The sequence below is a fragment of the Lithobates pipiens genome, unplaced genomic scaffold (genome assembly GCF_037356315.1).
Source record: "Lithobates pipiens isolate NorthernLeopardFrog02 unplaced genomic scaffold, aLitPip1_a1.2 Scaffold_16, whole genome shotgun sequence".
NCBI lineage: Eukaryota > Metazoa > Chordata > Amphibia > Anura > Ranidae > Lithobates > Lithobates pipiens.
The window spans coordinates 248154791-248179088 of NW_027507748.1; the positions used below are offsets into that span (position 1 = coordinate 248154791).

The following is a 24298-nucleotide window of genomic DNA, read 5'->3' on the forward strand; positions in this document are numbered from 1 at the left end:
GTGCATAAAAAAAGCCCAATAAAGTGACAATGTGCTCCTTCAAATTGTTCTGTGCTTCTTGGAAAACAGTGCTCCATAAGAAACGCACTCACAGCTATTATTCACCCCACAAGGAGGTATTTCACCTTCACAGTATAAACCACTGTGCAGCCTGTGGAGTGGAAGGAAACTTCATGTCCTGTATTCTCCAAATGCCTCCTTGTCTGCGATGTAAGTGGTCTCCTCACCTTTAACCTCTTAGATGTTGCCCACATGTAGAGAGGAAAGAGACTCCATAGTGTGATACCATACAAATATCCAAAAATGTATTAATAATACTGATGGGTACTCACATTTAATAAAAATCATTAAAAGCAAAAACAGTATTTAAAAACAGGAAACCGGAGCAATCTGCACTCTACGTCTCAAAACCAGAAGTGATGCAATGATGCTGTATAGTCCCGCCCTATGCGTTTCATCAATGGGACGTCATCTGGATCGGTACCACCTTGCTACACCATCTGGTTTTTATATGGTATGAGGTGTGTTCTAAATTGATGGCCATGTGAACGCGGCCATTTTTGGTTAGTCCAGGCTTCAGCATGGCGGATGCTATTGCTAGTAGCGTGATTTAACCACTTCAGCCCCGGACCATTTTGCTGGCCAAAGACCAGACCACTTTTTGCGATTCGGCACTGCATCGCTTTAACTGACAATTGCGCAGCCGTGCGACATGGCTCCCACAAATAGAGCTTTCTTTTGGTAGTATTTGAGCACCACTGCGTTTTTTTTGCGCTTTAAACAAAAATAGAGCGACAATTTTGAAAAAACAAAAACACATTATTTTTTACTTTTTGTTATAATAAATATCCCCCAAAAATATATATAAAAAAACATTTTTTTCCCCTCAGTTTAGGCCGATACATATTCTTCTACATATTTTTTGGTAAAAAAAAAATCGCAATAAGCGATTGATTGGTTTGCGCAAAAGTTATAGCGTTTACAAAATAGGGGATAGTTTTATGACATTTTTATTAATATTTTTTTTTACTAGTAATGGTGGCAATCAGCGATTTTTATTGTGACTGCGACATTATGGTTGACACATCGGACATTTTTGACACATTTTTGGGACCAATGTCATTTATACAGCAATCACTGCTTTACAAATGCAGTGATTCCTGTGTAAATTACATTGGCAGTAAAGGGGTTAACCAGTGGGTGGCAGTGTAGGGGTTAAGTGTTCCTAGGGGTGTGTTACTAACTGTGGGTGGCTGGGCTTTCTTTTAGTGAACACTGATCTCTGCTCCAATCACATGGAGCAGAGATCAGCGTCACTTGTTGCTAGGCAGAACGGGGAGATGCTGTTTACAACAGCATCTCCCAGTTCAGGCCCCCGTGAGACGATCGTGGGTACGCGATCGAGTCCGCGGGACATGCGACCAGACTCACAGGGGTCCCGACCGACATGCGAGCGTGCCGCCGGCGGTGTGCTCGCGATGGCAGGGCAGCATTTAAAATTGTACGTACCTGTACGCCAATATGCCTGCCCATGCCATTCTGCCGACGTACATCGGTGCGCGCCGGTTGGGAAGTGGTTAAAATGCCAATAGACAACACTACTCCGCAACATGAGGTGTAATTTTAAAAGGATTACTTAACTCCAAGTTGTAATGGACACACCGCATATTACCAAAATACATATCATAATACACAATATTATAAAATGTAATTAAAGTTAAAAAATGGGTAAGAAATATAATTGCATTATGGTATTCTGCTGGACTAGAGGTAAAAAATGATGTTAGAGGATGTATATTGAAACTTGAATGTGGACATAAGAGTAGAGAGGGTATTGTTGCGATAAAAAATGCAAAAAAATTGCAGCAAATTGCATGAAGTCGCAAGTTGCAAAAAATTTGCTAAAAAAGTATGTATTGATATAGATTACTTCCTCACCAACTTCTAATTTTATCTCCTTTGGTCAAAGTTTTTACCATAAAGGGTTCCCTTATCAATTATGGTTTTCATCATATGTTTTAAAAGCATTTCTGTATGCATGCGATACATCTGACATACATTTCTCAGCAATTTTAGCTATTTGCAGCGTTTTTTGCAATTTTTGTTTACTTTTTTGCACTTGCGCCACAATTACACCCCCTTCTTTTTCCTCCTTTTTTTCCTATTTCTCATGACCTATTGATGTTACTACACTATACATCACTTCCACCTTTAATCTAAGATGCCACTAGTAAAACATTATTACACTAATTTGAATATTGAAGGCATTTTTGTAATCCAGCAGAATACCATAATGCAATTATATTTCTTACCCATTATTAACTTAAATTTAATTGTATAATATTGTGTATCATGATATGTATTTTGGTATTATGCGGTGTGTCCGTTACAACTTGTAGTAAACGTGGTTGTAAACCCTTACAACACACTTTGACCTACAGGTAAGCCTAGATTAAGGCTTACCTGTAGGTCCAAGAAATATCTCCTAAACCTACATGGTTTAGGAGATATTTGGTGAAAGACAGGCACCACTGTCTACGGCGCATGCACCGTAGACAGTGGCGCGCAGGCGCACTGAGCGTGGCACCATCAACGGAGAATATGCCACGCGTGGCGGCTCCCGTGCGCATGCGCGGGAGTGACGTAATCGCGGCTTCGCCAAATGACAGTGGCGGAGCTGCGAGACCCACTGAGAAGATGGATACGCCGGACTACAGGGGACAGCGGTGACATCGCTGGCTCCTGTGTCAGGTAAGTGACACATAATGGACTACTATGCGATGCATAGTAGTCCATTATGCTTTACCTTTGCAGGGAATGAAAGAGGAAGTAAACTCATCTGGGTTTACTTCCTCTTTAAGTAGCCCTTTTAAAATTACCCGTCATGTTGTGGAGTAGTGTTGTCTCTTGGCATTTTAAATCACACTACTAGCAATAGCATCCGCCATGCTGAAGCATGGACTAACCAAAAATGGGAGTGGTCACATGGCCATCAATTTAGGACACACCTCATACCATATAAAAACCGGATGTTGTAGCAAGGTGGCACTGCCCCAGATGATGTCCCATTGACGAAACATGTAGGCTGGGAATATACAGCATCATTGCATCACCTCCGGTTTCGAGCTGTGGATTGCAGATCGCTCCAGTTTCCTGTTTTTAAATACCGTTTTCGCTTTTAATGGTTTTTATTAAATGCCCATCAGTATTATTAATACATTTTTGGATATTTGTACGGTATCACACTATGGAGTCTCTTTCCTCTCTACATGGGGGCAACATCTAAGAGGTAAAAGTAAGGAGACAACTTACATCGCAGACAAGGAGGCACATGGAGAACACAGGACAGGAAGTTTCCTCTGGCTGCACAGTGGCTTATAGTAAAGGTGAAATACCTCCTTGTGAGGTGAATAATAGTGGTGAGTGCACTTCTTATGAGACACTGTTTTCCAAGAAGCACAGAACAATTTGAAGGAGCACATTGTCACATTATTAGACTTTTTTTTTTATACACCAGGGTTTAAGAATGGTATATGCATATTTCTGAACCCAGTTTCACAGCAACAATATACACCAGTCATATATGTTGGATGTTTTTTGCACAGAAACGCCACTTTGAATTGCAGGTTTTGCACAGGATTGTGTTTATTTTTGTTTAAACATAACAATATGCATTATATATAAGCGGTTAGGAAGTTTACACAGTAGGATTTTTTGTGGATTTTTGTGAATATACAAATCTTTATTTTATGCACTTTTAGTCACTTTTTGCACTAAATGCACCCGTGACACACACCCCTCCAGTATTTTGAGGTTGTAGGCCACCTCTTAATAAGAGCAGCACCATACCTATCACCTCCTTTTCACATTTCTTCTAGATTTACCTTAGGGTAAATTTATTGATAGAGGCTGCAGCTCCTCATTTTTACCATAGGCGCGGGGGTATAATTTTTTTCAGAAGTTGTCTTTGTGAAATAGACGTATGAGTGCTGTCAGCATTGCTGCAGAAGTTGAAGGGTTGGGGGTCAGCCTGTCAGTGCTCAGACCATATGCTGCACACTGCATTTAATTGGTCTACATGGCTGTCATCCCAGAAGGAAGCCTCTTCTAAAGGTGATGCACAAGAAAGCCCACAAACAGTTTGCTGAAGACAAGCAGATTAAGGATATGGATTACTGTAACCATGTCCTGTGGTCTGATGAGATCAAGATAAACTTATTCGGTTCAGATGGTGTCAAACATGTATGGTAGCAACCAGGTGACGAGTACAAAGACAAGTGTCTCTTGCCTACAGTCAAGCATAGTGGTGGGAGTGTCATGGTCTGGGGCTGCATGAGTGCTGCTGCCACTGGGGAGCTACAGTTCATTGAGGGAACAATGAATGCCAACATGTACTGTGATATACCGAAACAAAGCATGATTCCCTCCTATCAGAGACTGGGCCACAGGGCAGTATTCCATCATGATAATGACCCCAAACACACCTCCAAGATGGCCACTGCCTTACTAAAGAAGCTGAGGCTGAAGGTGATGGACTGGCCAAACATGTCTCCAGACCTAAACCCTATTGAGCATCTGTGGGGCATCCTCAAATGGAAGTTGGAGGAGCGCAATGTCTCTAACATCCACCAGCTCTGTGATGTTCCCATGGAGGAGTGGAAGAGGACTCCAGTGGCAACCTGTGAAGCTCTGGTGAACTCCATGCCCAAGACAGTCAAGGCAGTGCTGGAAAATAATGATGGCCACACAAAATATCGACACTTTGGGCTCAATTTGGACATTTGCACTTTTGTTGCCAGTGGTTTAGACATTAATAGCTGTGTGTTGAGTTATTTTGAGGGGACAGCAAATGTACACTGTTAGATACTGTGTATATAGAGATAAATATAGCTACACACACAGATTTTTTTTACACTTATGTGAATGTTGATGATTTTGTGTTTATGAAGGTCACATGTATGTGTATGCTTTTACTGTAATTTGACTTGGTTTGTAAGAAAATATATATTTCTTATAGAACTTGCCCTTACTACTGAGACACAGAAAAGATCGATCGCACACTTAAATCCAAAAGATGCTGTAGAAATGTCTTTATTGTCATGAACCAGACAAGATTGCAATGGCTGTGAACAAGCACGGATCTTTTCATGTGAAACGTGTCAACTGATCATTATTGCAATTTTGTCTCATGACAATAAAGAAACTTCTACAGCATCTTTTGGATTCAAGCGTGAGATCAATCTTTTCTTTTCTTCTTGATATTGCCTACGGTGATAAGCCAGGATTAGCACCTTGGATCGGATGTGTCCATTTTTTGCCCGAAGCGGTGTGTGCACCCTTGTTCCGTTTACTGAGACACAGACTGAAGAAACACTTCTCCAGTCTGTTCCCATTTTGTTGCTGTCACTTTGCCGAGGTGGCAGATGGGAAACGTAGTCTTAGCTCAGGGCAGAGAGCAATGAGGAGGATCTGTGGAGCAAAGAGATGCACAGCAGTGCTGTTTTTGAAAACAAAAATCAACAGAAGGTGCACACAAGGATTGTGACAAGATTGTCGGTCAATTCCTGTTGTTATGTATGCTCCCATGCTGCATGTTACAACCTAAATATGATTGTAACATGTAACATAGGGATAAAGGTAAACTTATCCCTTAAAGCAATCCACAAAATATCCACTCACCTGTTCACATTTGGTGAGTGGAAAAACCTTGAGGGCGAGTGTGGAGTTGCCTTTGGGAGGGGGGGGGGGGTAGTGGGTGATATGTTGATCATATCCCCCCTTAATCTCCTCTTCTCAAGAGGGAATAGATTCAGTTCCTCTAATCTTTCCTCATAGCTGAGCTCCTCCATGCCCCGTATCAGTTTGGTTGCAATTCTCAGCACTTTCTCCAGTTCCCCAACATCCTTTTTGAGAACTGGTGCCCAAAACTGAATTGTGTATTCCAGATGAGGACTTACTAATGATTTGTACAGGGGCAAAATGATCTCTCTCTCTAGTCCATACCCTTTTTAATACAAGAAGGGACTGTGCTTGCTTTGGAAACCGCAGCTTGGCATTGCATGCTATTATTGAACTTATGATCTACCAAAACCCCCAGATCCTTCTCCACCAGTTGTACTCCCCCTAGCATGTATGTATATGCAGGCATATTCTTAGCCCCCAAGTGCATAACTTTATATTTATCAACATTAAACATCATTTGCCACTTAGTTGTCCAATTAGACAGTGCATTGAGGCCAACTTGTAAATTGGAGACATCCTATAATCCTATAGGGATGTTATTCCACTGCATAGCTTAGTGTCATCTGCGAAGGCAGAAATTTTACTTATAATCCCAGACCCTATATCATTTAAAAAGACATTAAAAGTAAGGGTCCCAGCACTGAACCTTGGGGTACACCACTAATAATCTTAAACCATTCAGAGTACAAGTCATTAACCACTACTCTCTGAATTCTGTCTTTTAGACAATTTTCTATCCATTTACAAAGTGATCTTTCCAAACCTGTAGACTTTATCTTCCCATGAGTCATGTGTGGGAAACTATGTCAAAACGCTTTTACAAGTCCAGGTATATGTCCACAGACTCCCCTCCGTCCAAGGTTTTAATTACTACCTCAAAAAAGGAAATCAGGTTTGTTTGACAAGTTCTGTCTTTCATGAATCCATTGCTGTATGTTGCTTAAAATATTTTTTTCCAACAAGAACTTGCCTATATGGTCTTTTATTAAATTCTCTAGTATATTCCTGACTATAGAAGTTAAACTAACAGGTCTATAGTTACTTGGTAGACTTTGAACACTTCCAAATATGAGCCCTACATTGGTCTTGCGCCAATCCATTGGTACCATTCCAACAAGTCCCTAAAAATGAGAAACAATGGCCTTAAGATGACAGAACTCAATTATTTTCGGATCCGTGGGTGGATGCCATCAGGTCCAGGTGCTTTATCCACCTCTAAACTGTCTAAATATTTCTGGACCATATCCCTTTTGAGCCAATGAGGATCATTTGGGGCTGTGTCAATACCACCCCCATTATGGACATAAGCGATACCATGCTCCTTTGTACACACTGAGCTGAAGAAAGTATTTAATGCATTTGCCTTTGCTTTGTCCCCAGTCACCCACTCCAGATTATTTTGTAAAGGGCCTACATGCTCAGATCTGACCTTTTTATTATTAATATATTTGAAGAATTTTTTGGGGTTTGTCCTACTATCTTTTGCAATCTCTCATTCATTTTGAATTCTTGCATCCTTGATTTCCTTTTTAAATATTCCGTTTTATTCTTTGTAACATTTAAACGATGATGGCGTTCCTTCATTTTTATATTTTTTAACAGCTTTTTTTTATTATTTATAGCCATTTTAACTTTGGTGGGGAGCCACATAGGTTTGATTTTTAGGCTTTTAAACGTATTGCCCATGGGAATATACTTTGAAGTGAGTTTACATACAGTCAGTTTGAAGAATTCCCATTTTTGTTCTGTGTCCATTGATGCCAATGTTCCCTCCCAGTCGAAGTCCTGGAGAGCAGCCCTCATCCTTGGAAAATTTGCTCTCTTGAAGTTAAGTGTTTTTATCTTACCAGTATGTGTTTGTTGCTTGCAGCTAACATTAAATGAAATCATGTTATGGGCACTGCTACCCAGATGCTCTTTTATATGAACATTGGTAATAAGCTCTGCATGGTTTGAAATTACCAGGTCCAGCAGAGCGTCATTCCTTGTCGGGGCTTCAATAAACTGGACCATATAAACCAGTTTTATACATTTTTGCCCTTTCACTGTCCCAGCAGTGCCATTACTCCAGTCAATTTTCAGGTAGTTAAAATGCCCATTATCACTGTCCCAGCCCTTTTCATCTGTGAAAGAAGCTGAGTCTCTACCTCCTCACTAACTCTGGGAGGTCTATAACAAACTCCAATGACAACCTTTGGAGTACGCACACCCATGTACAGTTCCACCCATTACGCTTCAGGCTCATCACACTGTCCATCAAATAGGAACTGTTTCTACACTCACTTTGAGATCACTTCTCACACAGAGACAGACACCACCGCTCCTCCCGCTTTATCCTGTATTTCCAATCGAGAGCATAGCCAGGAATATTAATAGCCAAGTCATGATAAGAATAAAGCCAAGATCATAGTTCTCCTCATGCACCAGAGCTTCCAACAACAAAGAGCTTGCATTGAGGGACACTGGTAAAAATGCATTGATTGGCACTGATCAGGCTGCACTGATGGGTACTGGAGAAGCTGCAATGATGGGCATTTATGGGCACTGGCGAGGCTGCAATGATGGGCAACCGATCAGGCGGCATTGATGGGCACCAATGAGTCGGCATTGATGGGCACCAATGAGCCTGCTCTGGTGGGCACAGATAAGCCTGCTCTGGTGGGCACAGATAAGCCTGCTCTGGTGGCCACTGATGAGCGCTGATCAGGCTGCATTGATGGGTATGGAAGCTGTACTGATGGGCACTGGTGAGGCTGCATTGATGGCCACTGGTGAGGCTGCATTGATGGCCACTGGTGAGGCTGCATTGATGGCCACTGGTGAGGCTGCATTGATGGTCACTGGTGAGGCTGCATTGATGGCCACTGGTGAGGCTGCATTGATGGCCACTGATGAGGCTGCATTGATGGCCACTGATGAGGCTGCATTGATGTGAATTGATGGGCATTGATAAGGCTGTGTTGATGGGCACTGATCAGGCTGCATTAATGGGCACTGGTGAGGCTGCATTGATAGCCACTGATCAGACTGTATTGATGGGCACTGATGATGCTGCACTAATGGGCACTAATAAAGTTGTTGTTAATTTTTGTAACTTAATTCTGCTTAAAACATTTATTAGTGTAATTTCATGAGATAATTTATGAGGGCGTGTTTAGGGGTGGAATTAGGGACAGGGCAGGGTATGAGTTGGGTGGTGCAACTGGTGGTGAGTAACCCTTTTTTTATTTTTTAGTAATTTTTCATTATACTACAAAAAAAAAAGAAAAAGTCACAAACAATACATTTCCCATGATTTCCCCACCCTAAAACTATTTCAACACCTAAAAAAACTAAACAAAAAAAAAAAACAGAGCATTTCCACATTTGCACTCACCAGTTTACATTTCAAACTTCAATTAAAAAACATTCCTGCACAATATTTGGCCTCAATAATACTTCTGTCATGGTACTCGCTATTAAAGAAACGGAGGCTCTTTACCACGTGACCAGCTGTGTCCAATCACTGATCACGGTGTAAACAGGAAAAGCTGTGTATCGGCATTTCCTCTATCGCGTCTGACAAACGCGAGTAGAGGAGAGACGATCGGCTGCTCTCCTGACTGGGGGGTGTCTACAGTGATTATCAATGAAGGACCACCAGGGATGCCACCAGGACCACCAGGGATGCCAATCTGTGCTCATAACTAATGCCTGCCAGTGCCTGCTTATCATGATGCCCATCAGTGACACCTATCAGCATTAAGTGCCACCCATCAGTGCCACCTATCAGTAACCATCAGTGCCACCCATAAGTACCCATCAGTGCCACCCATAAGTACCCATCAGTGCAGCCTTTCATTGCCCATCAGTGTCGCTTATCAGTGCCACCTATGAGTGCCAATTAGTGCCGCCTATTAGTGCCCATCAGTGAAGGACAGAACTTGCTTATTTACAAAATTTTATAACAGAAATGAAGAAAAAAAATAAAAATTTCAAAAATTTTTGGTCTTTCTATTATTTGTTTAGCAAAAAATAAAAACCCCAGAGGTCATCAAATACAACCAAAAGAAAGCTCTATTTGTGGGAACAAAATTATACAAATGTTGTTTGGGTTCAGTGTAGCATGACCGCACAATTGTCATTTAAAAAGCGAAAGCGCTGAAAATTGGCATGGGCAGGAAGGGGGGAAGTGCCTGGTATTGAAGTGGTTAATGCATCTCTATGCATTAAGATAAAAAGTCTTCTGTGTGCAGCAGACCCCCCTCAGCCCCCCTAATACTTGCCTGAGCCCCTATCTCTGTCCAGTGATGTCCAAGAGTGTCTCGGCCATCCGGGACTCTGCCTCCTGATTGGCTGAGACACAGTAACAACACCATTGGCTCACACTGCTGTCAAAGTTTGTTAGCCAATTAGGAGAAACATTGCACCTGAATCGCACAGTTGTTCACACAGATCTGCGAACTGCTGGGGGTGTCGATGTAAAGTTAATGACACCCCCAGATTGGTTTGGAGAATGCAGTGCGAACTGTAAAATATTGCACGAAACGGATTGCATAGGTGTGAAAGCCCATGCAATCTGATTTCAGTGCATACCAAAAAAAGGGTCCTGCACTATTTTGGTGTGAATGCAATTTCAGCCAATTTGTATGGCTGAAATCGCACCGCACAGATTTCGCATGTGATCTGCACAGCAATGCAGTGCAAATCACATGCGATGTCTCATCGCACTAGTGTAAACCGTCATTTTTGTACAGTGGCAAAAAAAACAGCACAAGACACTAAAGTGCCAATTTGCAAACCTAACATTCAATGACCTTGTATGAAACTTACCTGGGAATCTGTGATGATGGGAAAATAAGCCTCAGCTTGTTATGCAACTCCTGAAACTCCTCAAAGGACCTCTGAATATGTGTAGTTTCATTTGGACTTTCTCTGACTACTTTGATCACGAACACCTGAAAAAAAAAAAAAAAAGTTATAAATATTTAGAAGTAAATTTAGAAACATTTGTGAAACATAAGGTGTATGCGATTGTAATAAAGAATGATATAAAATAATCCTTTGTTAACAGTAAGATTATGCTACATATGAACAGTAGTAGTTTTCTATATACACATCTTATTTATCATATATGGTGTCCATGACGTATATTTTTCTTGTTTATAGAAAGCAAACATAATTGGAAATCTAACTAACTGATATAGGCAAGAATAAATATTCTTCCGGTAGACAATGAGATAAATAATATCCACAATAGCTGTATCAGACCCCATTGTGGAAAAAACAAACAGTGGATGCTGCATTTGGGCCGGTCATAGATGGATCGAAATTCATCCAGTTCAGCAGGATCCAGCCGAATTATGATCTGTCTGTGATAAAGATACATTGATTTACTTCAGTACAACCAGTCTGTTGGGTTTTTCTCATGCGATCACTGCCAGTGGCTATAGCCACCAACAGTGATCATTGTATTCTGATGGGAAACCTCCCGCTGTCAGAATACAATAGCACAGTGGGAGGGATTTCCCTGTCAACACTGACTGTGTTGAAGGGGGAATCTAGCAAATTTCTTTCCTTCAACCTGTGGTTGAATGAAAGAAAATTGTATAGTATATGGCTTGCTTTATGGTGCCCTGTCTATAAATTGCAATAAGGGATGCCCTTCATCTTTCACCATCTTGGGACATAAAGATACGTTTTTACTTACATATCCCTTATTAGGATTACATATCTTCTTATATCTAGTCAGGAAGACATCACAGATTCTCCCATCCATTTTCATCGTATGGATTTTTGGAACAAAAGAGAGTGTCAGACGTTCATCTAAACCACTAAATTTCAGCTGCGCAAGATTGTGTATGAAAAAATTCAGCTTAGTAGCCACTGACCCAAGGCTGGATTCTATAAGACTGGGGAAAAGAAGAAAGAAAATAGAAACACAATGTTAAAACAGCCCAGAATATACACTTTTCTAAATCTCTTAAAAGCAATACCTAATAAAGCCATGACCTTACATGTCTGATGCCTGTTGGAAGTTGATTGTAATAGAGGGTAAATATTGATAACTAATATTAATCTTGCCTGCAAAACAACAGACACAGACTGTTGAAATAATGCCGGCCATACACGGTTCGAATTTCGAAATAATTTTCTTTCGAAAATTGTGTCTAAGAATTTTCGTATGAATTTCGCACCATTAGTGGGCTGCAGCAACAGCCGATTTTCGTGCGGAAAAAAAATTTGAGGAATCGGACATGTTGGAAATTTTTAGAAAAACAAACAATTTTCTAATCAATGATGGGAGAATCGTGCGAGAAACGTAATAAGAAAAGAAAATGTATGGAGATAAAAGAAAATGTACGGAGATAAAAGAAAATGTACGGAGAGAAAAGAAGATTCCCAGCCAAGAAAATTATTTTCTGTAGCAACATGAGGTGAAATTGAAGGCTTGGTCGGCCGAATTTCTAAAATCAATGGTGGCATCATCGGATCACAAAAAAAAACGAATTTTCTGATTTTGAAAAGAAAATTCGTTCGAAATTCGACCGTGTATGGCCTGCATAAGGATGATAATATTTTTTTGTAACATCATTCCAATGGTATACATTATTATGCAGTGTACATGGAGTTACATAAACTGAAAAGGTACCAACAGAATAATATGGAACCATTCAAAGCTGACATTAGCATAAGCAGTTCCAGCAGACACTTATGAGTTTCTGGCAACCAGGTCCTTAGCCATGTCAGCAGGGCCATCTTTAATATTGATTGGACCCTGGGCAAACATTTTCTTGGGGCCCCCTTCCATGCAATCTTTCTCCACGTGCTCTAAAAATACAATAAACAGCAGCTAGACTCAAAATCAGTTTCCTGAATCAGATCAGGCAGCAATTTCGATTGGTTGCCAGAAGTTACAGTGTATCATTACCGCTCACTGACTGGCTGCTAGAGGTTACAGCACACATTGTGGCTCACTGATTTGCTAGAGGTTACAGTACATGATGTCTGCTTGTGGATTGGTTGCTAGAGGTTACTGCACATTATTACTGCTCACAGATTGGTTACTAGAGGTTACTGCATATCCTTAACGCTCAATGATTGGTTGCAAGAGGTTAGTGCACATCATTACTGCTTAATGATTGATTGCTAGAGGTTACAGCCCATGATCTACTTACTGCCTACACACCATGGGCTGGGGAGGTGAAGGGACCCATCAATAGGCAGAAAACTCCTAGGGTTACTACGACTCCTAGGATCAGTGGCAATGATGGGGGAGGAGAGGTGTGATCAGTGGCAATGCTGGGTGGTGGATGGGATCAGTGGCAGTTGTGGGGCATGGGATTAGTTAGGAGGCAATACACTGTGGCAAATTCTGAATCATGTAGAGCAAAGCTGGAAATCTTTGGCAAGTATATAGTGGGGGGTTCTAGACTGACCACCAATGTGAGGGGGAATTTGCATTGACCACCCTGTAACGGTGGATTTTAAGCCACCCACCAATATAAAGAGGTATTTCTACACTGACACCAATGTAATAGGAGCATTTACACCAACCACCAGTGTAATGGGGAAATATACAATGACCTCCATGTAACAGGGAATTTACACTGACCACCAATGCAAGCTGACACTTCTACAACGACCACCAATGTTAGGGGGGATTTATACAGACCACCAATGTAAAGGGGGGTTTACACAGACCACCAATATAAAGGGGGATTTACACTGACCACCAACGTAAAGGGAAATGTACACGAATCACCAATGTAATGATTGCCCAGGAACACAGCAGGACCGTGTATTTGTGTATGTAAACACACAGATCTACGTCCTATCAGTGGAGAGGAGACCGATGGTGTGTTCCCAGTACAGAGGAACACTGATCGGTCTCCTCCGCCCACAGTTAGAATCACTCCCATAGGGAACATATTAACCACTGCAGCGCCCCCTTGTGTTAACCCCTTCCCTGCCAGTCACATTTACACAGTAATCAGTGCACTTTTATAGCACAATCGCTGTGTAAATGTGAATGGTCCCTAAAATGTGTCAAAAGTGTCCGATGTGTCCACCATAATGTCGCAGTCACGAAAAAAAATTGCAGATCGGCACCATTACTAGTGAAAAAAAACAAACCCAGAAATCTTTCCCCTATTGTGTAGATGCTATAACTTGCGCAAACCAATTAATAATCGCCAATTGTGATTTTTTTTTTACCAAAAATATGTAGAAGAATACGTATCGGCCTAAACTGAGGAAAAAAATTATAAAAAAAAAAAAAAAACTGGATATTTATTATAGCAAAAAGTAAAAAATAGTGTTTTTTTTCAAAATTGTCGCTATTTTTTGTTTATAGCGCAAAAAAGAAAAACCGCAGAGGTGATCAAATACCACCAAAATTAAGCTCTATTTGTGGGGAATAAAAGGATGTCAATTTTGTTTGGGTGCAACGTCGCATAACCGCGCATTTGTCAGTTAAAGCGACGCTGTGCCAAATCGCAAAAAGTGCTCTGGTAAGGAAGGGGGTAAAATCCTCTGGGGCTGAAGTGGTTAATATCAATTTGATAAAATCGGATAAACGTCTGAATTGAAGGCCAGGTTGCGGTCTTACAGATCTGAGCCATAGAGGCCTGATGATGCACCACCCAAGAGGCACTAATTGCCCTGGATGAGTGTGCTCTTAATACGAGAAGGAAGAATTTTCTTCTTTAAGCTGAAGCTTGATCACTCAGTTGACAAATCCATTTGGAAAATAGTGGATTTTGACACTGCCTGTCCATATCTTGGACCCTCTGGCAGTACAAACAAAACCTGTGTTTTGCGAACCTGAGCGGTTGCCCTTAAATAAATTCTGATCGCTCTTACTACATCAAGAGACTGTAGTGCTTTCTCTTCCCCAGATTAAGGCTTCTGGGGAGAAAGAAGGAAGAATAATATCTTGGTTTAAATGAAAACCTATTACCACTTTTGGTAAGAATTCAGGATGAGGACATCAAATAACCTTGTCCCCATACATGATGAAATATGGCTCTTACAAGACAGAGCCGCAGGTTCCGATACTCTTCTAGCAGAAGAAATGGCAAGCAAAAAAAGATTATCTTTCTTGTCAAAGAACCAAGAGAATTTCTCGTAAGGTTCAAACAGCCGATTTAACAAAGCCGATAATACCCATCTTAAATCCTAAGGATTTAGAGGTGCCCTGATAGGGGGAATAAACCATGTTACCCCCTGAATAAGCTACGCACCAAAAGTGTGAAGCAAGAGGCCATAGGAAAAGACATGGCAGATCTGGCTCTTGATAAAAGTCAAGGCCAGCTTCATTTCAGATCCCACATGCAGGAATCCTGCCTATTGACATACTTCCTGGGGTGCCAACCCATGGATCCATACCATAAACCTATGCCTTCCAGATTCTATAGTAAGTGATTCTGGAAGCCGGCTTCCTGGGCTTAGTCAAAGTAGACACTACTGAAGGAGATCACCCATGATTTTTTAAAGAGGGGGATTCAACAATCAAACCTGTTAAACTCCTTGTCTGTAAAGTAGGATGAAATAACGGACCTTGTGCAAGAAGGTCTGACTATAATGGCAGAGTCCAAAGGACTCCTACTGCCATCTTTATCTCAATAAATCAAGATCTTCTGGGACCCGGGTGGGGCCACCAGAATCACCCCCTTCTGTTCCTGCTTAATCCTACGGAGAAGACGTGGAAGTAGCAGAGCTGGAGGAAATGCAAGATCAGTGAAAACTGATGCCCTGGGAAGACTAATGCGTCTGTTCTGCCTGCTAGCGGACCCCTTGCTTGACCTTACTAATGAATCTGGATGTGAATAGGTCCATGTCCGGAGTACCCCATCTGACATATTGCTAGGAAGATGTCGGGGTGAAGAGATCATTCTCCCAGAAATAATTGCTGGCGGCTCAAGTAGTACGTCTGAAATATTAAAATTGCCGATAGGCAAGGAGTGTTGTGTTCTGCCAAAGCTAGAACATTATTCACCTCTTTTTTGGGTTGCACGACTTCTTGTGCCTCCCCTGGTGATTGATGTAAGCCACCGCCGTGGCTCTGTCAGACGGAATGCTGTCAGGACAGTACCGTAATCCGACCATCTCCCCTGGACAGAATCTTCTTCCAGGGCTGCTCCCTAACCTAGAAGGCTGGCATCTGTTTTTAACACCTTGCAGGATAGATAACGACCACCAATTTAGGTTCTGACCTATGTCAAGAGCCAAGCGTATTGGAAACAAACAAGGCCTGGATCATCTTTATTCCAGACCGTCAGGATGGTGTCTTGAAGCAGTCTTTGAATAAAACTGCGCGTAAGGGACGGCCCTGAAGAGGCCACCATTTCCCCTAAAAATCTCCTGCAGCCGAATGAATTTTCCTTTATCCTGATAAGTTGAATTATTCCTACAATGGAACTGATTCACGTCGGGGGTAAGAATACCTTCTTATTTATGGTATCTATAACCAGCCCCCAAGTAACCTCCTTGATGGTTTTAAGGAGAATCTTCCTAGGCTGAGAATCAAACCTAGAGATTTCAGATATCTACAGCTGAGATCATATGAAGTAAGTACTCCTGTGCTAAAAGGGAATGTAAGTGCTTAATTTGGGTACTGCAACCACCGTAGGGGTCAAACTGTTACCCAAATAAGTGAAAAATTAAAATGGTATTGCGCTCCTAAAATTCTTCTCTAAAAATCATATCAAAATTGTCAAATATCTGAGTGACAATAAATAAAAAAAAAATATAATGTTCAGTTATGTCTTTTGAAATAAAGTGCAAGATCCGGACAGATCTAATCCACAGTGTGCAAGATATATAATAAAAACAGACGTAATCAGCAATCCAACTGAGTGCCAGTAGGTATATGTGCAAATAAGCAAAATATAAAAATACGAATCCACAATGTGCAAAAATAAAGAACAAACGTAATCAGCAATCCAGCTGAGTGCAAATAAATATATGTGCAAATAAGCAGAATATATAAATACTAATTGGAGCAAAAATCAATGTGCAAATAAATAGAGAAGATGTGCAATTATGTACAAAAATGCCAAAAGGAAGGCATAGATAAATAAAGTCCAGAGTGAGATATGGAGCTCTTCGGGGTCCACTGTGCAAACTAGTGCAAGTGTAGCAGTGTTTTGAAGGAACAGTGAGTGATAATACAATAATATCCAGTGTCAGTGTGACTTTTAAGTGCGGTATGTGTCTTCAGTGTCACTGACACTCATGGCTGTGCTAAATGATTACCTTACTGCTGTAAGGGAAACAGCATGTAGAGGAGGTAGGGGGAGTTTTAATCCCTTCAGATTGTAGTATTCCTGCACGTCCCTACTATGTCTGAAGCAGAACCAGAGGGGATCCTTCCTTTTCCTTCCGCTGAATAGGTATCTATGATCACTCACAGGTTCAATGTATAAGAGCCCACCATGGTGTAGTATATTTACAACAAAGGTGAAGTTTTATTAATGAAATAATCGAGAACTCACATTTCCATGTGTAGATCACGCAACGTAGAAACGAGCGCCGAGCTCGTTCCTGACCGTCTCTTCCGGTGTCTGTCTGCCTCAAGCTATCCTACGCATTACATCACAACACACGTGACTTCGACTGGGATGCGGCTTGAAGGCAATGGAGTTCGTTTAAATAGGTCCGGGTGATATTAATATTGGTCGGCCATTTTCTTGAAGCTCCTATTCAAACCAATGGAGCGGCCATTTTCCTAGGGATCTTTGCCTGGGCTCCGATCGTGGGCATTTTGCTGTGGATTTTTTTCTTCTTTGATAGAACGTTGGTAATAGTATGGTCCAGCTGTGGCCATATTATAGTGGTCTGAGTTTAATATAGGATATACAGTGCCTTGCGAAAGTATTCGGCCCCCTTGAACTTTTCAACCTTTTGCCACATTTCAGGCTTCAAACATAAAGATATAAAATTTTTATTTTTTGTGAAGAATCACCAACAAGTGGGACACAATTGTGAAGTGGAATGAAATCTATTGGATATTTTAAACTTTTTTAGCAAATAAAAAACTGAAAAGTGGTGCGTGCAAAATTATTCGGCCCCTTTACTTCAGTGCAGCAAACTCACTCCAGAAGTTCAGCGAGGATCTCTGAATGATCCAATGTTGTCCTAAATGACTGATGGTGATAAATAGAATCCACCTGTGTGTAATCAAGTCTCTGTATAAATGAACCTGCTCTGTGATAGTCTCAGGGTTCTGTTGAAAGTGCAGAGAGCATCATGAAGACCAAAGAACACACCAGGCAGGTCCGTAATACTGTTATGGAGAAGTTTAAAGCCGGATTTGGATACAAAAAGATTCCCCAAGCTTTAAACATCCCAAGGAGCACTGTGCAAGCGATCATTTTGAAATGGAAGGAGTATCAGACCACTGCAAATCTACCAAGACCTGGCCGTCCCTCTAAACTTTCAGCTCAGACAAGGAGAAGACTGATCAGAGATGCAGCCAAGAGGCCCATGATCACTCTGGATGAACTGCAGAGAACTACAGCTGAGGTGGGAGAGACTGTCCATAGGGCAACAATCAGTCGTACACTGCACAAAGCTGGCCTTTATGGAAGCGTGGCAAGAAGAAAGCCATTTCTCAAAGATATCCATAAAAAGTATTGTCTAAAGTTTGCCACAAGCCACCTGGGAGACACACCAAACATGTGGAAGAAGGTGCTCTGGTCAGATGAAACCAAAATCGAACTTTTTGCCCACAATGCAAAACGATATGTTTGGCGTAAAAGCAACACAGCTCATCACCCTCAACACACCATCCCCACTGTCAAACATGGTGGTGGCAGCATCATGGTTTGGGCCTGCTTTTCTTCAGTAGGGACAGGGAAGGTGGTTAAAATTGAGGGGAAGATGGATGCAGCCAAATACAGGACCATTCTGGATGAAAACCTGTTGGAGTCTGCAAAAGACCTGAAACTGGGACGGAGATTTATCTTCCAACAAGACAATGATCCCAAACATACAGCAAAATCTACAAAGGAATGGTTCACAAATAAACGTATCCAGGTGTTAGAATGGCCAAGTCAAAGTCCAGACCTGAATCCAATCTAGAATCTGTGGAAAGAGCTGAAAAATGCTGTTCACAAACCCTCTCCATCCAACCTCACTGAGCTCGAGCTGTTTTGCAAGGATGAATGGGCAAGAATTTCAGTCTCTCGATGTGCAAAACTGATCGAGACATACCCCAAGCGACTTGCAGCTGTAATCGCAGTAAAAGGTGGCTCTACAAAGTATTAACGCAAGGGGGCCGAATAATTTTGCACGCCCCCTTTTCATTTTTTTATTAGTTAACCCCTAACCGCCGAGCGTACGCAGATCTGCGTACTCGACTTACGGGGTTATACCGGGATGATGCCCGCACCTGCAGGCATCATCCTGGTACCGTTTTTTTCAGCGGGCGATTGGCTATCCAGCCATAACAACTGAGACGTCCCCCCTCCCGCCGCCTCCTGCCGCTGTTACCGGTGCTCCCGCTCGATCGGGAGCACCGATTCAAGATCCAGCGCCTCCAGCTGCTGGGGAGGAACTGGAATGAAGCCGTAATCGGCTTCATTCCAGTATCCTAATCGTAAACACGGAAGCGACGTCATGAGGTCACTTCCCGTTTACTCGGCTGCCAATGGCGCCGGTTTAAAAAAAATATACGGTATTCAGAATCGCCGTTTTTGGCGATCTAAATACATTGAAGTGTAAATGAGGGGTGGGGGGTCTTTTAGACCCCCGATCCCTCCATAAAGAGTACCTGTCACCACCTATTACTGTCACAAAGGATGTTTACATTCCTTGTGACAGCAATAAAAGTGATCACATTTTTTTTTTTTTTTTTAACAATTTAGTCATTTTAACCACTTCCCACCCGGCCAATGCACATATACGGCCAGGTGGGAGCCGTCTACTCCTGATAGGACGTTCAGGAACGTCCATCAGAAGTAGCGGGATCGCGCGTGCGTGCCCGCGCAGCGGCGCGATCCCGATGCGCCCGTGTCACCCGGACACGGCGCATCTCAGATCGGCAGGAGGGCTCTGTGATTGGCCCTCCTGATCACATGACGGCCGTGTCCAATCACGGCCGTCATGTGATGTAAACAAACAGCCGGTTGCTAGGCAATCGGCTCCTCCTCTCCTCACACAGAAGTCATCGCTGAGGAGAGGAGAGCGGATCGCTGCAGCCGGCTGATCAGTGAGTATGAGCTGTTTTTTACAGCTTTTTACTCACTGATCATCAGTCTAGTGTACACACAAATCACCACACAGTAAACACACCACACAGTATAAACACAATGTCCCCACACATGTCTCCAAAACATACATGTCCCCAAATAATAAAAACACATGTCCCCCACATATGTCCCACTAAAATCACATGTCCCAATGATTATCTGCACACATATGTACGTGATCACCTGCACACATATGTAAATGATCATTTGCGTACATATGTCCGTGATCACACAAACCAATTATTATACACTTAACGGAATTTTTTTTACCAAAAACATGTAGCAGAATAAATTTTGGCTTAAATTTATGACAAAATTTGATTTTATTGGATTTCTTTTAAAATAGAAAAAAGAAAACATTGTTTTTTTTTCCAAATTTCCGCTTTTTTGCGCTTATATCGCAAAAAATAAAAAACGGAGTCGTGAATAAATACCACCAAAATAAAGCTCTATTTGTGCAAACAAAATGATAAAAATTTCATTTGGGTACAGTGTAGCATGACTGCGCAATTGTCACTGAAAGCGCTAGAGCGCTGAAAGCTGAAAATTGGGCTGGGAAGGAAGGGGGCGAAAGTGCCCTGTATTGAAGTGGTTCATATAAATAAAAAAAAATTTTTTTAAAGCGCCCACCGTCCCCGCGAGCTCGCGAAGCAAAGAAAACGCATACGGAAGTCGCGCTCGCATATGTAAACTGTGTTCAAATCACACATGTGATGTATCGCCGCGATCATCCGAGCGAGAGCAATAATTCTAGCACTAGACCTCCTCTGTAACGCTAACCTGGTAACCGTAAAAAAAATGTAAAGCGTCGCCTATTGAGATTTTTAGGTACCGGACTTTGTCGTAAATCCACGAGTGCGTGCAATTATAAAGTGTGACATGTTTGGTATCTATTTACTCGGCGCAACATTATCTTTCACATTTTGCAAAAAAATTGGGCTAATTTTACTGTTTCATTTTTTTAAAATTCATGAAAGTGTCCCTTTTCCAAAAAAGTTGCGTTTAAAACACCGCTGCGCAAATACCGTGTGACATTAAATATTTCAACAATCGCCGTTTTATTATCAAGAGTCTCTGCTAAAAAAATATATATAATGTTTGGGGGTTCCAAGTAATTTTCTAGCAAAAAATATGGATTTTAACTTGAAACACCAAATGCCAAAATAGGCTTAGTCATGAAAGGGTTAAAAAAGTTTCAAAAAATCCAATAATTTCGTTCCACTTCACAATTGTGTCTCACTTGTTGGTGATTCTTCACAAAAAATTTAAATTTTATATCTTTATGTTTGAAGCCTCTGAAATGTGGCAAAAGGTTGAAAAGTTCAAGGGGGGCAGAATACTTTCGCAAGGCACTGTATACGCTTTAATACATAATGTGCTGACACTCCCAATATGACCAAAGCGTATATATATCCTATATTAACCTCAGACCACTATAATAAAGTGTAGATCACGCAACGTTTGTACATTGCGTGATCTACACATGGAAATGTGAGTTCTCGATTATTTCATTAATAAAACTTCACCTTTGTTGTAAATATACTACACCATGGTGGGCTCTTTATCCCCCCTTTTATATCCTGATACACTGAACATGTGAGTGATCATAGATACCTATTCAGCGGAAGGAAAAGGAAGGATCCCCTCTGGCTCTGCTTCAGACATAGTAGGGACGTGCAGGAATACTACAATCTGAAGGGATTAAAACTCCCCCTACCTCCTCTACATGCTGTTTGCCTTACAGCAGTAAGGTAATCATTTAGCACAGCCATGAGTGTCAGTGGCACTGAATACACTCATATACCGCACTTAAAAGTCACACTGACACTGGATATTATTGTATTATCACTCACTGTTCCTTCAAAACACTGCTACACTTGCACTAGTTTGCACAGTGGACCCCGAAGAGCTCCATATCTCACTCTGGACTTTATTTATCTATGCCTTCCTTTTAGCATTTTTCTGCATATTTTTATCTTCTCTATTTATTTACACATTGATTTTTGCACCGATTAGTATTTATATATTCTGCTTATTTGCACATATATCTACTGGCACTCAGTTGGATTGCTGATTACATATGTTTTTATTATACATCTTGCACACTGTGGATTAGATCTGTCCGAATCTTGCACAATAGCACGTTATTGGAAAAGACATTACTGAACATTAAACATTTTTTTTATATTTATTGTCACTCAGATATATGACAATTTGGTTATGATTTTCAGATTAGAATTTTAGGAGCGCAACACCCATTACCATTTAAATTTTACAGCTGAGATCAGACTCTGGTTTTAGACCGGAGACTGAATGATCTATTGAAAGTAGATCTTCTAATAGGCTAATAGACCGTTATGCCATGAGCCCTTAACCTGGCTAAAGAAGGTGCCAGAATATTTCAGAACACTCGTGGTGCTGTGGCTAAGCTGAATGGCAGTGCCACGATTGAAAAAATTATTTTATATTTCAAACCGTAGAAATTTCTGGTAAGCGGGAAACTTTGGCACATGGAGATATGCAACTCAGGATGGACACAGGCGATCGAATTATGAAAGGATCGAATGTTCAACTGCCGATTCAGATCTCCGAGATCTAGAATGGGTCTTACCTCTCTGTTTGGCTCTGGGACCTTAAAAGGTTTGAGCCAAAAAAAAAAACTTTTCCACTAAGGGAATCTCTGATATCATGGACTGGGATAACAGCTGATCCAGAGGCCAGAAAGAGAGACTTCTCTTCTTTTTTTTTTCTCTGGAACCTTAGGAGCATTCTTTGAGGAGACGGACACTCTTGCATAAAAACTGCCACATCAGCAGCCCCCAAGGACCCCACAGACAGCATCCAAACAGGACCCGAACCCCGGACCTTCAGATCGAAAGTCGATTGGGCCATCCGGGCAGGGCCTTCTTTAATATTGATTGGACCCTGGGCAAAACTATTTTTGGGGCCCCCCCCCCATGCAGTTTCGCTCTCCATCTGCTCTGAGACATACAATAAATACCAGTCCATCAGACTCCAAATCTATTTACGGAATCAGATCAGGTAGCTATTGTGATTGGTTGCCAGAGATTAGTGTATCATTACCGCTCACTGACTGGTTGCTAGAGGTTACAGCACATCATTTATGCTTGTTAATTGGTTTCTAGAGATTACTGTGGATATGACCTCAGGGGGGCATGATATAAAAATCAATGCCGCCGGCTGCTGCTATTTACATATGAATGCTGCCTCTATTTACATATGAATGCTGGTAATTTACATGTAAACACAGGGTCTGCAGGTGATTCATCTGTACACAACAATAGGGCAGAGCTGGGCAGCATTAGTAGCAGCATTTCACACTGAAATATTAGGACACAGCACAGGACTAAAACCTCAAGGGACGAGGGAATTTAAACCAGGATAGTTGGCAAGTATGTGGTATCTGATTTGGGCCCCACAACAATGACAAGGCCCAGGGCAGCTGCCCCTTTTGCCCTGCCTTAAAAACGGCCCTGCATCCGGGCTCTTGAAACTCTATATGTAACCTAGAGAAAAAAAAAAGAATTGCAGAAATCCCTCTGCTCTTAACATTGTTCCTGCCAGACTTTGAGAATCGCAGGACCTTTCCCCTCACCCAAACGAGTGGGGGTGCTCCTTCATGAGAAGACCTTAGCATTCTGCTTTATGGGCTTTCTGCCCCCAAGATCCTGGTGCTGCCCCTGGGAACTTTCTCCTGAACCTGACGTTTGAGACTGCCTAAAAGCAGATTACCCAGGCATAGGAGAGGCTGCACGATTAAAGGAGAACTGTTTGAACCTCTTTTAACTGGTAAAGAGAGCTTTACCCCTTTTGGATGTACTTATCCACTCTAAATAGTCATACCCCAGGAAGGGACACAGACTGGCTAAGGGTTTTCACCTGGTACTTCAGCTGATCAATATCTCAGCCACGGACCTCTGCAAAAATGCTAGTCCAAGTATAAGCCATAGGGCTTAAACGATCGAGTCCTTCATAGCATCTGTGAGACACAGTGTGTCAAATACATCAGCCCCTTGCCGGGCCCGCTGATCAGGCAGAACTTTCAGTTATCTCACACCTGTTCCTTAACCCCTTGGAGTCCACATTCCAATGCATTGGCGTGACTCAAAATGTGCTCCACCAAAATAGTGGAGCAGACGTTAAAGGGTTAATGGACTGAGCTACTCCACTTGTAGCAAGAACTGCAAAAGACATCTTGTCTTGAAAAGGAAAATCCAACCTTAACATGCTGGATCCTTTAACATCAGTGCAATATCCACTGGACATGTGAGACTCTGCTCACTGAGGTGATTGCAGCATTA

The 24298-nt window shown here is 41.8% G+C and overlaps 1 protein-coding gene across 2 annotated transcripts in view; it reads right to left on the reverse strand.

Moving 5' to 3' along the window:
* Positions 1–24298, reverse strand: part of PIK3C2B (phosphatidylinositol-4-phosphate 3-kinase catalytic subunit type 2 beta) — a 935041-nt gene that overhangs the window by 149288 nt on the left and 761455 nt on the right. Inside the window, exons 27-28 of one of the 2 annotated variants that reach the window (XM_077481256.1) lie at positions 11432–11633; positions 10555–10679 (exon numbers count right to left, since the gene is read on the reverse strand). In XM_077481256.1, coding sequence (XP_077337382.1) covers positions 10555–10679; positions 11432–11633 — 327 coding nt within the window. Of the gene's footprint in view, positions 1–10554; positions 10680–11431; positions 11634–24298 lie in introns of those variants that run through there. The other variant, XR_013274472.1, reaches the window with a different exon arrangement.